This window comes from Hirundo rustica, chromosome 2, assembly GCF_015227805.2.
Source record: "Hirundo rustica isolate bHirRus1 chromosome 2, bHirRus1.pri.v3, whole genome shotgun sequence".
Lineage (NCBI taxonomy): Eukaryota > Metazoa > Chordata > Aves > Passeriformes > Hirundinidae > Hirundo > Hirundo rustica.
In genome coordinates this window covers 48,312,659-48,329,569 of record NC_053451.1, presented here as the reverse complement: position 1 = coordinate 48,329,569, position 16,911 = coordinate 48,312,659, and the positions used below count along the sequence as shown (strand labels likewise).

At 40.9% G+C, this 16,911-nt stretch overlaps 1 protein-coding gene across 3 annotated transcripts in view; it reads right to left on the bottom strand.

Annotated features, from left to right (window-relative positions):
• Nucleotides 1-16,911, bottom strand: part of MTUS2 (microtubule associated scaffold protein 2) — a 273,696-nt gene that overhangs the window by 157,549 nt on the left and 99,236 nt on the right. For all 3 annotated transcript variants that reach the window (XM_040057241.2, XM_040057243.2, XM_058419555.1), the window contains 2 exons: nt 7,864-10,456; nt 1,560-1,800 (listed from right to left, as the gene is read on the bottom strand). In XM_040057241.2, coding sequence (XP_039913175.1) covers nt 1,560-1,800; nt 7,864-10,146 — 2,524 coding nt within the window. In that variant the 5' untranslated portion in view covers nt 10,147-10,456. The remainder of the gene's footprint in view (nt 1-1,559; nt 1,801-7,863; nt 10,457-16,911) is intronic.

Below are 16,911 nucleotides of genomic sequence, written 5' to 3'. Positions count from 1 at the left end.
ATAGGTCCTGTTTGCATTTTCTCTCATGTCTATGTCCCAAATTGGTTCCTACAACACAAGGGCTTACCCTACTCATATCCTGAACTAACAGCCTCTTGCAGTTCCATTTAAATGGAAATTATGATCCAAATACTGTACCTGAATCCCCATGTTCAGTGCTGGCTGAACTCAAGTCACAGGGCTGAAAGGTTTTTTACCACCCAGCCTGCAATCTTGGGGTGTCTCAGCTGAGTTTGGTCAGCTTCTGCTAATGGCATCAGCACAGACACCCTCCAGATGTAGGGTCAGATAGTAAAGGATACTGGCAAGAGATATCATATTACAGAGAACCTTGATTTTTCTGATAAACCCTAAATCCTGCCAACCAGTATTACTGACTGAGACTGTCCTCTCAGGGTAAAGTCAAGATGCTCTGGTGCATTTCCATTCTGAATTTTTCTAAATTTCTCCTACTTCTTAGCATGGAAAAATGGATGCTGGGGGGAGACAGTAATAGTTTTCAAATATCTGCAAAGAGGAAAAGACCTCACAACTACTCCAGGTGAAAGAGGAAGCAAACTGTAACAAAGGGCATAAGGCAAAACACCAGGGAACACTTCTAACTCGAAAATAGTTAATGCATTGGGGGAGTCCTGCTTTCAGAGGCTCCAAGATCTCATATTGAAGATTTTTATAAATAGTTCTTCATGAAGAGGTTAAATAACCGTACATCAGAAAGAATCCCATCCTGGGGCAAGAATAGGGATCCTGTGACCTTAAGTCATTAATTAACTCTAGCTCTTATGTCTATTTTTAAAAACCTCTGCAGCATTCCAGGCTGTTAAAGAGCTGCTACACTTCACTCTGGCAATGACTGATTTTCAGCTGTCTCTGAACTTGCTCCTGTTGAAATGTGCATTTTTCAAACCTCCACGTTTTTCCAGGCTACTAAGGAGTGTTCTGTAGAAGCAATTACTGTCTCTTTCTCGTGACATTGTATACTTGTTCCAGCTCTTCTTGTGCTTTTCTCTCCCCTGTAATTCTGCCCAGGGTAATGCTGATCTGGGCAGTAGCTAGGAAGAAAAAGGTGTTAGAATTGTTGTCTCCAAAGAGGTGTACATCAGGCCTTCAAAGAATCAAGATCTCTGCTGGCACATTTGAACACTGCCCAGGTTTTCAGAGCACAACATGGTGGCGAATGTCAAATCCAGGCTGAACGGTGGGGTCTTCCTAATGGAAGAAAATGTCCCACTACCTTCCCTAAACAAAACAAAAGATTTTTCAGAACAAAACCAAAGATTTTTCAGGCATTTACAAGGCAGAGGAAGATAAAAAGGTAAAAAAAAAAGAGAATTATTATTGAAAACTATTCTCTTTCTTTGGCAATGACCTGCTAAACAACCTTTGCACAAGTCCCAGGCTCCCTAGCCAGTCTTTGTTGCAGGATAAAAAGACACACCTCAAAGAGTGCTGTTGGAGATTTGTAGTATCAGGTCAAAATGTTGCTCATTTTGTGATTTCTGCGTCTCAAATTATTGGTCACTACAGTAAAGGGAAAGGAAAGAAAGTTCATACTTTACCTGAAGCATCAGGATGGTAGAGGCTGGGAGCACTTGTTATCTCTCCTTGCTGATGGAGACAACTCCCTGAGGACCTTTGACTCGCAATGAGAATCCTGCTCTTGGCAGACGGCAACCTGGACACGGCACCCAGCCCTAACTGTGGCTTCAGGATCATGGCAGATCGATAAAAGCTTGGTGGCACCTCATAGTGACTGTATGGTGGAGGGCAAAATTCATCTTTTGCAGGCCTTTCCCCAACCTGCAGAAAAACCATTATCACAGATATTACACTATAAATCTATAAACCCAGACAACATGGAGCTCCAAATTGCTTACAAAGGCTGTATTTCCCTCCTTGTGCTTCTGGTGTTCAGAGCACTGCAAACTTTCAAAAAGTTATGGTCTTACTATATGAATGGCTCTTCGAAAATACGTATATTACACTATCGATATGCAGCTACACCAAATAAAGAATTGATACCTTCTCCAAAAGTAAATGGAGAAATGGAAGACCTTCTATTAATGAAAATGAGGCTACTGTTAAGTCACAAAAGGTTATATTATTTACAAAGGTAGATAAGAGAATAAGAAAATATACAGTGGAATTTTTATTGGAAGTTATTTAAAATATTCTTGCCCAATTCTGGGAGATGCTTAGATAACTAAAAATAAAGCTGGAGGTGTTTTAGGTACATTTTATCAGAGAAATTGTACTGCCAAATAATTTCTGTGAGGAAAAAAGAACCCCCAGTATGTTCTTATTGCAAAATATGCTCATTGTTATCTGCGCCCCTCTAGTTCCTGGAAAGAGACCTGATTGTGGACATGAGCACACTTCACTAACTTATGCTTTCAGAGGCCTGTTGAATATTCCAAATGACAGCTATAAAACCCATTTGCCCATGAGAATTGGAGAAAAAAGCTATCAGGTTTACAAATGCGAAACATTTACTATTTATCACAAAAAAAAAGTTGCTTTGTTAAAACCAGTGACAAATCTCTCAGTATTTTAATGGGCATTTTTTGTAAGAACAGCAGAATAAGTCCCAAGCTGGAAATATTTCCAGCTCATAGCTGGCTCATAGCATTGAACTTGCGCTCGAGAAATGATCTGGTTCCGTGATTCAGCCCTTGCATCTTTGTGCATTCAAGCTGGGCTCTGGCTCCCACATTTCTGTGCTGATTCATGACCCAGGACAAGAGTGGAGAGTTTTTGTCTCTCACATTTGCAAAGAACAGTTTGCTCTTCTGAGTAGAATCCAACTTCTTCACGATTTTCTTGTAAAATGCAATATCATCATAATGTAGAAAGGACCTATGAATATTTTTTCAGTCAACCCATTTAGGCCATGGGAGAAGGAAAAAAAGCATAGGAAATAGGAAATCTGAACTAAATTTGTTTAAAAATTAATCAAAAAGTGCCACAGGCTACCTAGGAAGAAATGTAACTGCCAATTAATTAACTCGGCTGTAAGTTATGATGCATATAATATGCCAAATCAATTTCTATTTAGCAATTATAAGCATTAGAATATGCACTTCAACACTGGCTATAAAAGCTTTGATCCTAGCTCCTTCAAGAGCTTTAATCCTAATTTAGCAAATCTTTAATATGCTAAGAGACAGGACTGGCCTTAAACTATGAAATATAGAACATTTGAGACCTTTGCACAGGAACTAGGAAGGCAGATGCAACAAACATTGAGCTTTATAGTTTTGCCCTATATTTTTTCCTCTGTTTGCAGTCCTATTTCCTGCCATTAGATCTTTCTCTTTCCTTTATTATTATACTCCCATGACCTATTTTAAGTTAGTATGCAGTTATTTGCTGTATAATATGAATTACTCTGAGGCTTGGACTGCAGATGTCTGGCTTCTTACTTTCAGATGCTAGATATGAGATTGTTTTTCAGGATAAGCCTCAGTTATCTTCTCTCTCCCTGATAAATTTATTTCTATCAGATTACACTATACATACTATCATTTCATATTTAAATGAAAGTATAAACACCAGTGCCAAGTATTTCAGTATAAGGAAAAGGAGAAAATAGAAAATAAGCATTTTTTGATAAACTGGATCAGTTTATTCAAATCTTCTCTCACCCCATTTCTTTTTCTTTATTGACAGTACACTAGGAGTAATAGAAAAGCAACAAACATGGACAAAAAACCAATCAATCACAAACATAAAACCTCTTCTCAAGCTGAGAGAGGTGAGAAGGACTTAGAATAGAATCAGTTAGACTGGAAAAGACCCTTAAGATAATCAAGTCCAACTGAATTTGCCCAAATACCTTTCAAGAATTAGATGCTATTTTTTGAAGATCCCAGTTCTGGAGAACATAAACTTGTTATGAAGATACACTATTTTTTCCTTTTTATTTAACTGTCATTTCATGAATTGTAAATTTCAACTGGTCTCAATAGAATTATATTAAATTAGTGCCATTTTAAAGCACTTCAGAAAGATATGGATTAATATGATGCCCATTACACCCTGTACTAGATTTTTGTATGAGGGACTTCTAGGGAAATAATCTCTTGCAGCCTGTCCACCAAGAAGGTCAGCCCAGAGTTTTCTTCTGTGGGGTTGTCTGCCCATTACTCATACACCCATGAATTAATTTGTTAGAATGAGCCAGAAAGGTCTGCACAAGTACTTTGAGCCTACAGGAATTTCCACAGGCTGGGTATTCCTGAGCAGAGCCGGCAGCATGGCCAGCAGGTACGGATGCCCAACACTTTCCATCATGTTACTTTGTTTATAACATCATCAAATTAATGCCTGGAGGAAAAATTTGCTTGTCAAGTGCCTGCTTCAGGCAACTCTTTGGGAAAAGAGTTGGCAACATCAGTTCAGGCAGTTCAAATAACAGGATCAAGGGGAGAATCTTTTGGTTTGACTATGTATATATAAAACAACTCCCCTTTTAACCTCAGCAGGCTTTTTGTTTCAACCAACTTTAGTCCATCCTCTCTGGAGCCCAATGATGTCTGTGCTGGGGAACAGACCCAAAGTGGTGGTTGAATGGGGCCAGCAGAGTCTTGGTGAGACAGGCAGGAGAGCTGGTGATCAGCAGGGCTCCTTACAGACCTCATCACATCAAGGCTCTTGGCAGCAGCCACAAAATAGTGAATGAAGTGGCCAGTGATCACTGTCTGACAGCACACAGACTGTACCCACACAGTAATCTCTCAGTCTGCAGGCCAGGCTGATCCGTGCTGGTCCTTGGGAGCAGCCTCTGGGTGAGCAGGCTCTGGCAGAGCTGGATCCTGAGCTGGGGAGTGTGCTCCCAGTCCAGCAGTACAGACAGCCTTTCCTGAGCCTTGGAGGCCATGTCATTCCACTGTTCTCTTTACTAGGACTGATGCAGTTTTGGGTCCCTATAACTTGATTTGTCCTGTAACTTCCCACAGAGGCAACTGGGAGGATAAAGAGCCCACAAATTGCTGCTAAGGCTGACTAGAAGAGGGTGAGGTCCACAATGAGATGGGGAGCCCACATTGTGATAAAAGATGTGGACAGCAGTGTCCTGCCCTGGAAAAGAACTGGTTTTCTTAAGCATTTTGCATTTCACCTTGAGAGGTTTTTGTGGTTTTGGTTTTGTTTTTTTTTTTTTTTTTTTTTTTTTTTTTGGGGGGGGGGTGTTTGGGGTTGGTTGGTTTGTTTGTTTGTTTTTTGATGAAGATGAGCATGAAAGATCTATCTACACTCTGCCAATCTTCTAAAGAAAAGCACCAATGGAGCTGCCAATTGCACGGCCCATTCAGACTTAACTCAGTTCCACTATGGACCCAACCCCTCAGCACAGCTGGACTGCCTTCAGGCTGGAGTTGGGAGTTTTGTCTGAGCTTTCCCAAGGGGGTTTTGGCACAGGCATTTCAAGAAGCCCTGAAGGCTGAAGCACTGCACAGAGGCAGTCCTTAAGTCTTTCTCATAGAGTTCTCCAGGCCTTTTCTTGGAATCTCCTGTCCAAGATGGCACCTTCCTATTTCTTCTACACCTGGCACCCAGAGGGATATTTAATTGTTCCTACCACTTAGCTGAAAGACGCTTAAAGATTACAGGTTTGACTCTTAACCGCTATTAACACTATCATAACAAGGAGTTAGAGAATGCTAATCAAAGCTCTCCAATGACAAGGCTGGATGTGTGAAATAGGTCAATCTGGGATTTTTTTTCTCTAACCAAGAGAGTGGACATCGTGCCAGAGTCTCCTTGTCTCCAAAACCTCTGAGTGTTCCACACTCTCCCTTCAGCTCAGTGATTTTGGTCTAATTCAATGCATCCTAATTGGTTTCTTTTGGATTACACACCACTCATCTGCTACTAATCCATACCGTGCACAGCTGCTCTTTCAGGCATCTGTTCACCTCCATGAATTGATAATTTTCTTTTCTCTTGGTCCATTCTGAGCCAATTCAGGCCCTTTTGTATTCCTCCAGCTGGCAGGACAGCTAGGTTATTGCTTTTAAGGTGGCAGTTCAAGAAAGCAGATTCCACCTTCCGCTATCAGCTCCTGACTCCTGGGCTCATGCAGACTCATAATGCAAACCACAGTTTGATGTTTTATTTTCAGCCTCTTCCCCACTCAGTCCAGCTTCTCTGAAGAAGCAGCTTGCTTGCGTTCAGGTATTCCCTGGCTGAAATACCTACCAAAAGTCATATTTCTTGGAGGAATAGGGGAAAATGTTTTGTATCCTCTCCAGCCCGTAAGTGTCCTACTTCTAACCCTAGAGAAAATCACGCTGCAGGCTTGCCACAACCTGAGTCCTCGCTCTAAGAACCATCCTCAGCAGTGCTCAGTAATCTGTCCTTTGTTCACAGATGTGTCTGCTGATCCTGCCTGATTATCTGAGCCCCAACTCTCACATACACCTGTGGTCATCAGAGGATCATGCCACCTACAAACAGTCAAACATCCAGTGCACAGTCTGGGTTATTTTGTCTTTCATTCCATTGGCATATATTAAGCAATAATAACCTGGTATTTCCCTTCACCTTACAGGGTGATTGTGAAGATATACTAATGAGGGCTGGAACAGACATTCTCCAAAGACTTGAGCAATTCTTCCTCTGGACATAAAATATAAGGGACAGAGCTGAAAAGTGAAGTTAAAGGAAAAAGGACAGCAAACACTGCTCTTTCTGTGTTTGTGATGAGAAATAACTATAATCTTTGCTCACTTCAGTACGTTTCTGGTAAATATGCCATAAGGGTTAATCTACACTCATACACAGTATCTTAATTTGGGTATTTGCCAGGTTTTGACTGCCAACACTGTCACTAATTTTTTTTTTTTTTTTTTTTTTTTTTTTTTTTTTTTTTTTTTTTTTTTTTTTAATTTCAATGCTGTTCCTTGAATCTATACCATATGTAAAATAAGTTAGGGAGTAAAATAGCATTAATAACACCACAAGACACAGAGAAAAAAAAAATCTTTTTTTTAAAGACTCATTCAAATAAAATCACGTATCTTCAGTGTTTATATGAAAAGCTTGGTTGTTGAAGTATCACAGGTCCCAAGCAATGGATGCAAGAGCACATGACAAATACAGCTTGCTCCTCCCTGTCGTTTCTCCACCTACCAAGCAAGCTCATCCTTCCTCCACTGTGCTCACCTCCCAGTGGGGATTTTAGGAACCCAAGGCTCCTGCCCAGATTAGCAAGGCAGAAACACAGTGAGATATCTGGAGCCAAAGTCATCTAGAGGGATTTCCATCACATTTTGGCTGCTCAGGATGGTTTTCCAGGGAAAAGAAGAAATCTTTTTTGACGTGCAGGTCAGTGTAAGAAATAGCATTAAAATTAGTCAAAAGTAAATATTCTTTTGTATTATTTGTATAATCCAAAAAGAGTTCTGATAGTCCCTGGGTTTCCATACAGCTAAACAGAATGGAATTAATTTAGACCTCTAGTGCTCTGTCTATAAAAACCTGCCAACTTTCCCATTAGGAAGGAAAAGTCTGTATGGACAAATTAAAATCATTTCCCAAAGCTATTCTCAGGGAAGCAGGGGGGGGAAAAAAAAAATAAATCAGCATGTCTTTTTCTTTCTAAACGTCCCTGTTTATAACACTAGCAGGTGTCCCATTTGCTGCAAAATACTGGAAGAACACAGTGACAATATCCAGTAACAGCTAAGATATCTCAACAGGGTCAGTACCAGAAACAGTTAGGTGAGTTTATTTCTAGTGAGCACACTTTTTTTAGGATTTATTTCTTATTTGAGGTTTGAGAACTAACTTCTGGCAATAGCAAGTAAGCAAATGATCACCACTTGGCACACAAAAGCAGCTGTCTCAGCTGCAGAAACTTACCTCCTGCAGAAACTTCTCACTGAAGTGATGACCTGGGGGTCTAATTCCTGACACTACGAGTCCAGAACCAAAGAGTCTTGGCTTCTGGAGGTCAGGTTTAAATTTGTCATACAGGATGCTGGCGGGCTTCTCCTCCCCTCCGTTGGATGCCTTCTGTTCCGGGGAGATGGGCACATTGCACGCGGGGCCATCGAAGGGCAGCCCTGCCGGCCCGAACAAAGGGTCGAGCTGCTCCATGGAACGAGGGTTTCTCCTAATGTATGTGATGATTTTAGGTCTCACAGGTTTGGGCCGGGGGATGGCAGGTTTCATCTCAACGCCTTCTTCCAGCTTTTCACTGCAGTCACTGTCTGCACCACCCTTATCTGTGAGGGAGCCCTTGGGGTGGACCAGGATAGGTTTTGGGATGGCGCTGCTGCAAGCAGTCTTGATAGGCACTTTAGGGGATACATTTAACAACTGTGTGCTGTCAGTGGGAGGTAGGACTGAGGAGGGTGACAATTTGCCATCATGAAGTGCATAAAGTTCCTTCAAATTACTGTTTGACAACGTGGGCTGACCATTAACCTCCGGTGTTGCCACCGGGCGCACAGGGGTTGGGACGCATAAAAAGACATCGGCCTTTGTTGGAATATTACAGCTCTCTGGTGCTTCCTCTGGAGGATGTCTCTGTGCATTAGCTGTTTCTTTACTTGAAACTGAAACGTTTGAGGTTTCCACATCACTGCTGTGACTGTCAGGTTGTTGGTTTGACACTGTCTCTGCGCTGCGCGCTCTGTGATGCTCCGAGGGATCAGAAGCAGGCACAGCAGCATCCTCAGTGCTTTCTTTGACTAGCATCAGTTTATTCTCATTAACTTTCAATGGTTTGCTGTCAGGTCGATTAATATCATGTACAGGAGATATCTGTTCACACATTGTTTCAGCGCAACCTGTGTCAGCTTCATGCAATTTTTTGTTTTTTCTCAGTGTCACTTTGACGCTGGATTTACTACTGCAGGTGAGTGGAAATATTGTTTCCATTTCCTCATCAGTAAAGTATTCCTCACCAGCCTGGCTGGTTGCCCTACTGTCACTGTCATTGCTTCCTCTCCCCTCCCCACTGATGGTGATGTTATCATTTTGCAATTTATCATCTGGATGAATTACTACCTGGCTTGACAATGGGTCCTCTACTCTATTACAGGTGTCTTGAAAATGGGATACTTGAAATTTCGACGTGTCAGACCCAGAGCTTTTATGTTCCTGCACCGCTGTATTTTCAGCTCTTGGACACCCCAGGAACTCTACCAGCATAATTCTCTCTATCTTTTGTGAACATGTATTTTTATATTGTAGAGATTGTGCAGTCCTAAGCTCCAGTTTTTTACTTTTATCACCCTGACCTAACTGTGCTTCTGATTTACTAGCAACCTCATTGAGCTTAACAGCTGAATGTTGAGAATGAGAAGTATGCAGTGTGCTTTCAATGCTAACATTTGGTACATTTTCTGGTTTACTCGTTTTCTTGTTCCCTGAGGTAGATGGTTTGGAATAAAATACAGTATTTTCCTCTGAGGTATTGTCAAGTGGACGAAACACCATCCCAAGAAAATGATCCGTGGATGTTTTCTGGGATTTCTCTGTACTTCCTACCAAGTGGTGAGACCTGTCAATGGAGTCCAATGATGCAGAAAGCAGACGTTTGCACGACACGCGGCCAACGCCGTCTTTTGCAAATGTGTCAGGCTGAGGAGAAAATTTTCTTGGTCTTCCCAAAGAAAGCCTTTTAATTCTCTCCACCTCCACAGCCCTGGACATTTTTCCCTTAGGAAAGTTCTGGGTGAAGTCATTATCACCTTTGGAGACAACCTCCAGGCTGGCATCATTTGTGCTACTTTTCAAATTGGACAGACTTTGTCCCCGGCTAATCCTGATATGCCTTGATAGATCCTTAACTTCGCTAGTCCTACAGTCTTTCCCCATTTCCCTGTTTGTGGTGGAGGACAGCTTGCTTTCCTGTGCACTGGAGTGACAGGTTCGAGAGTCTTTGAAGGTCAGAAGTTTATTCTGCTCTGCAGGCAGATGAGTCACTTTCTCTGTTCCTCCAGAGTATATATTCCCACTCTCGTCTGTCAAATCATGTTTCTTAACATCCCCGTCAGCGGTTCTAACTTTCGTTACAATTTGGTTGGCGTTGGTATCCCCAACATTCACTATGCTTTCATTATTGTTTCTTATTTCACTGCGGTTGTCCTGAAGGTGGGGATAACATGACTTGTTTGGAATTACTGGAGCACTCATTTTGTAACTTCCAGGTGACTGCTTTTTTTTTTTTTTTTGGCAGTTCTAATTAATGAGAAGGTATTTTCCCCTATCAGATTAACTTTACTGCATTCTTCAGTTATATATTTAAATTAGAACTGATAAGTAGAAAATTCATCATCAGAAGGGTTGAAGTCTCTTCTCAGAGTCACATTTTTCGGCTGCTCAGTTGTCTCTTCTGCAGCTTCTGGACCTAGGAAATCTTTATGGTGTGCTGTAGAGAAGTTCAACAAAAGCAAAATAGATCTGCCAAGTTCCCTCTGAATGAGAGCCAGTTAATCCAGCCAACCTAAGGGGAAAAAAAAACAAACCCAAACACAAATAAAACAAAAAACCCAAACAGACAACATTACACTAATGTCAGGAATCATGCTAACTAAATCAAACTTAAAATCAACAGCACACCCAGGTATAACCCCAGGACAGAGTGTTTTCAAACACTTTAAATGCTGTTTCAATCACAGCTTTGCTCCTAGCAAAGGTTCTTAGTGTAGCAAAGATATCTGACTTGAGAAGTTACACAGCAGAAACTGTCCTGGTTAGAGGTGTGGTCGTTACTGTTTTTAAGACACGTAGGTTTATAGCTGGAAATAGGCAAAAATAGCCAGGTGAGGGTGGGATCCAGTCTTGAGGGTCTAAACATTTGCATATTATTACATCAAGAGTGGCTACTGAAGCATTTAAAGCATCACTGTATAGATTAGCCATAAATAATAAAATTCCAGGTCCACAGAAGTTGTTTGTGGGTTTCTCTCCTAGCCTTGTAGATATTGCTGCCATTCTTGTGCTGACATCCCAACCCCTTTGACATTTCTTAGCCAGATCTATAGATTCCAAGAAAGCAAAAGCTATGGCTGGAGGTCTGCAAAGAAAAAAAGTATTTTTTCTGAGACAGATGGATATGTGTATTTTTAAATATAGAGGATTATGCACCAATCCCAATACAGTGCATCTTCTTTTGGCTCCCTCACACATGTGGCTTGTCCTCTATCACCTCCAGCAAGATGGAGGCGACTGATTTCTGTCTATTTCGTGCCAGAATTCACTGTCTGAGATACTTTTTGTACCTTGTGTGTTCATACGCTTCATCATAAAGAAATATGGATGCTGGAAATTGGAACATGCTCCACAGTTCCCAGAAGGTGGAATTCGAAGCATTTGTGCTACTCCCAGCTGTGCTGGGTTTCTAGCCAGGGGCTCACAGGGGCACTAATCAGAAGAGCTGAATAAGTTCAGTGCTCTGTCTGCAGTATCTGGGTGCCAGTCTGGGTCCCTGTGTTCACTGAAAGCATCTTCACACACAGTGTGTACAGGAGCTGTGCTGGTGTGCTTCAGAGACCAGACCAAGCACTTTGGTTTACTGTTGCTAGTACAAATTTGTTAACATGAAGGTCAGGAAAGACCTGGCCCCTCTCAAACACAGGGCACTGCTCAACCTCAGTATGCTACCAGTTGAGACTAACCCCTTAAAGCTGATGGACTCCTTGCACCTGACATTCTAATTTCATTTCTTCTTGTGACATCCAGTGTCAGATTAGGGATGTCAAAGACTTGAAGAACCCACTAGATTCTTACAATTAACATCCATACAATTACCCAAAGATATTTTCTTTTTTTTGCAGAATATTGCCTGGTTAACTTTGTAACGTGTTTTATGACTACCGTTACAATAACTACACAGAATAATGATTCTCTGATTGTAAAAAATACAAGGTTCCATTCTGCTATAGAACATACAGATCTCCTACTAAATAAATATAAAAATATAATCTATTTTCCTGTTAAGGAATACAAACTTTGGAGCTTGGTTCAATGTGTTGAACATTTATATATTGTGAAAGGGCCATTTGGAAGTAAGATACATGGTTTTGTGTTACATTTGGGACCTTAGATTTGATCATTCTTGTGTAAATAACTGCTATTTTAGAAGCTTTGGCTTGGATTTTCTGCGAGATAGTTTATTTTAAATGGCACTGTACAGGCTAAACTTCACTATGCTCTTTGGAGTCAGTGAGATGAAAAGACTCAGCTGTGTCTGGGTTCTGCTGGCTCTTCCTCTATTTTTTATTACTCATCTCTCTTGACTGATGTTGGCTGACATACACACATCTGAAGTCACTCCCTGCTGTGGAGGAATGCTCTGGGATGAGAGGGATATGAATCTCCTAACTCTTCAGATGCCCTCCTCAGCACAGGAGAAGGGAGTAAGGGGAGTCTCAAGCCCAACAAAGACAACATTACATCACTTAGCAGCATATCACCAGGGACTCTGGACAAGAAACATGTCTGCCATCTCAAAGACTGCACTTGGTACATGTGAGGATTTATGTGGATAAAATTTTATCGATATTGTATAATGAAAAATATCCCCTCTGAACCACTGAGAGTAGAAAATGAAGTCATAGCTCTCCATGTCACAGCATCTTGGCAGGATGCAATAATTGCATTTGTGAAAACAACAACAAAACAAAACAAAAAACAAAAAACAAACAAACAAAAAAAACCAAAACCAAAACCAACCAACCAAACAAAAAACAACAAAACAAAACAAAACAAAACACCCCAACAACAATACCACCAAAACCCCTTTACAAAGTGATGTGAAAATGCCAGACAGCAGAACAAAATTATATCCACCAGACTATATTTAGCTATGAATCCCCCAGGGAGAAGAAAAGGTCAAGGAGCCAGAAACACAATTAAATACTCCTGTTTAACTCCAGCAGTATTAAGTTCCCTCTAAGATGTCTATCTCTTATGAGACTCTATTTTAAACCTGAACCCATTTAATGATGATCTAGGAAAGAAGCCTACAAGAGTTTCTTCCCATCTGATATTGCAATTCCTTCACTACACTCCAAGTCACATTTGGCCAGCAGGTCTCACCCTAACCTCTGGAGACATCAGGAAGAGGAAGAAGCTGAGCTGGATGATTTTTGCCCCAGGACATACAGCAGGGACTGCATCAGCAGAGCTCAAGTTTGTTAAATAAAACTGGCTGGAAAAAGAAAGCAGCAGCTTGCTTCTGAATAGTAACAGTGGTGCTTTTTTTGGTTAAACAAGCAGTGTAGAAATATTGTTATCCTCAATAGGACTTGAAAAAAGAAAAATGTCTAAGAATTCCATACTATTGGTGTTTGTTCTGTTTTCAATTTGCCACAAAAATAGAACTGCAATAATTATGAGGTATGCAAAGGAATTATCAAAACACATGGACAAATAAAAATGGAAATAAAGAAATAAAACCTGGAACAAGTTGAGAATTTTGCTTCTATATATTAAGAAATATAAACATTTCCTAATGCAGGCTGTTACAGGTGCTTACCCATCCTCGTACTGAGAGTCTGGAACCAGAATATTTACAGCAAGATACACTAAAAACATCTGGGTGTTCTGGTAACACTGCCCATGGCTTAGACTGATTGCTCTTTCAGTACAGTGTATGAGAAGCACCTGAACACTTCATTGACTTCCTAACTTCACCTGCCACTGAACTGATGCCTCTTCCTACTACCATAAAACAAAACAAACAAACAAACAAAAAACCCCCTGAAAACAACAAAAAAGCAATGGGATTTTAAATGGCTGGGGCAGTAGCCTGAGAAAGGTCAGCCATGGGCCAGCATCTCCCATCAGCTGCCCACTCCTGCAAGGTAAATGCTCTCAACCCAATGGCTTGGTGCTGCCCAAGAAATAGGATTACACATGCAGGTTGTTCACCTGGAGAAGAGAGGGTTCCAGGTAGTCACCTCATTGCAGCCTTTTAGTACTTAAAGGGACCTAATAAAAAGGAGGGAGAATGACTTTTTATATGAGCAGATATTCATAGAACAAGGAGAAATTGTTTTAAACTAAAAGAAGAGAGATTTAGATAATATACTAGGAAGAAAATCTTTACTATCAGAGTGGTGAGGCACTGGAATATGTTGCCCAGAGAAGTGGCGGATGCTTCATCCTTGGAAGTGTGCAAGGCCAGGCTGGACTGGGCTTTGAACAACCTGATTTAGTGGAAAGTGTTCCTGCCCATGGCAGGGGGTTGGAACTAGAAAAGACCCTGCTCAACCCAAACCACTTTCTGATTCTATGATACATGGGGTGAACTTGTGGGCACCAGCCCACCTAGCAATGACTCAGAGAGGAGTCAGGAGGTCTGATGAGGTGTTTGTCCTCATAGAGGGCAGCTACAACTGCTTGATCACTACTCAGTTCAAAGCATAAAGTGAGAAATCTCCAGCCATTTCCCTCAGAGGCTATCATGATCAAGAGCTCCAAGTTCTTAAACTCCTGGAGCATCCCGGACAAGGTCTGAGCACAAACTCCAGCTCTGCTGCTCTCTGCACAAGCAGCACACATTCAAAAGATGAGAGTCTTGGATGCATTACAACACCTACAGATAAACTCCTGCAAGAAAAGACCCTCAGGAATAAATCTTGGCCCATGAGAAAGACACTTCGTTGTCTGACCAGTGCAGTGATGTAGGGAGATGGATGAACGCAGATGAGGGATATATCTGTATGAGGTAGGAAACAGATGAGGTTTTTACAGTTACTACTGAAAACTGGCATGAACATGTGCCTCCTGATAGGCACAGTCATCCCAAGAAATGCCACCAGGGAGAACTGGAAACCAGGCAGAGCTTGGCTGAGGCTTTCTCTGGGAGACAAGATACCTCCACATCCAGTGCCAGCACTGCACGCTGCCAAGAGCTGAGCCCACAGATGAGACAAATACAGTGCTGGATGGAAAGGAGGTGGGAATATCTCCTTGGGAAGACCAAATCTTCATGAAGAACTATTTCTAATGGTGACAGAAACTGAAAGCAGATCCTAGGATATTAAAAGAAAAAAGAAAAAAAAAAGAAAAAAAAAGGAAAAAAAAAAAGCCAATAAACATTTTGGAGGGGGTAGCGTACAGTTGGAATTAATTAAAAGTAGTGGAAAAGTGCTCACCCAGGCATGTGATAATTTTGTTAATGTGATTTGGAAGGGTGAGAACTAAGATTTGGATACAGTCCCCGACAGCTTCTATTCATAACGAAGCAGACACAGCTGTTTGAGGAAATTACAGCATAATCTCATCTTTGGCAGAGCCTGTGGAATTGTTGCTGTCTGTCTTGGAGAAGACAGTCCTTCAGAGAGACAACTTTCTGCCTGACAAGCAATTAGAACATAGGCAGAGAAGAGATGACAGAGCAAATGTTAAATCTTTACACACTGGAGAGTGGCAGGAAGGCAGTTCTGATTCAAAAGTAACACTGAAATGATTTGAAGATATTAAAAGCTTTTGTAGAGTGCAGACCTGTAGCATTTCCAGAATTTCAGTGTTTTAGTGCGTTTAATGTCTCCATAGTCAATAAATTCTATTATTTCATTATTTATATTATTGCCTATTTTATACCTTTGTAAGTATAATTATAAAAGCTAGTCATAGAACAGCATATGGTTTCATAGGCCAAGGCATTTTTTTCTGTTGCACTTTAATTTTTGTTCAATAATAAAACAGATTTCATTTTATTGAAATCATTAATAAAATCATGCTGGTCTATCAAATCAATTTTATAAAAAATATTATGAACAAAATAGACTTTAAACATTTGCCATATTTATCTTCAAAATTTTCTAAACCAAACATTTTCAATTTCAGTTCCAAATAATATTTCAAGATCAAATTTACTTCATCTTGCCAAGGTTTTCAAATGGCACATCAGGTGACACAGAAAGGTTACTTCCCCTACCCAAATTACTATTTTTATTTTCTTAAGTGACAGGGTGATAACAAGCCCAGTGGAGAACTCCTGGTTCTTTCTTTCACTGATGAGCCATTTCTTTTTGTCTCTCTTCACTCTGTTTCCAGAGAGATTTTTGGTTCAAGCCTTCAGTAACACAATTTCCTTATACAACGCACCTGAGAGATCCCTTGGAAGCAGCACCACTTCCAGTTTGCTGGAAATCACCACCAAATGCAACACTCCTGAAAGCACAGCCAAAGGTAAAGGTGCTAAAGCAAGGCTGTCCCCTGACCTCCCCAAAGGAGGGGAGGTGGCAGCACCTGAAACAACAGGGCTGAAAAATAAGATGCCAGCATGAGACCACAGCCCTGGATATCACTGTAGCAGCTGGCAGAATCATGAAGTGTAATTGGCTTGCAAGTGCAACTTTCTTTTCTGAATAAATTAAAACCAAACCAACAAAAAATGTTCCATGCTAGAAACGTTTATATGCATCCTTAATTGCCTGTGTATGGCAACTGGAGGACATCAACACAGCGGATGGAGCACAGGGAATGCACAGGGAGTGTTTTGTCTCACAGGCCCTACTGAGGATGGGAAACAACCAGGACCACGCGCTCTTGGCTAAAGGAACCTGTGTTTCCTTGGGGAACGGAACAGACCCAGAATTTTTCCTGCCGTGGCAGTGGCAATGGCAATGCAAGAGAAGAAATTTTTCTACATCTTTGTAAATAATCTCCAATTACACTGTGGCAATCAGTATGTTCTCAATGCAAACTCATCAAAAACCTTCCTAAATAATGTATATAATTTTTTTTTTTTGTAAGAAACTTGTAAACGTATGAGTTTGGTGGGGGTTTTTTTGTCAAAACTGCATTTTGTAATATAATACTCTAATAATTTATTACCTGTGAGGGCTTAATTCTCAAAGTACATTATATGGAAAGTATCCTGCTGACTGCTGTTTCAGAGGAGTACAAGATTAGGGATTAAAGATTCTCATTATCAAAACTGAC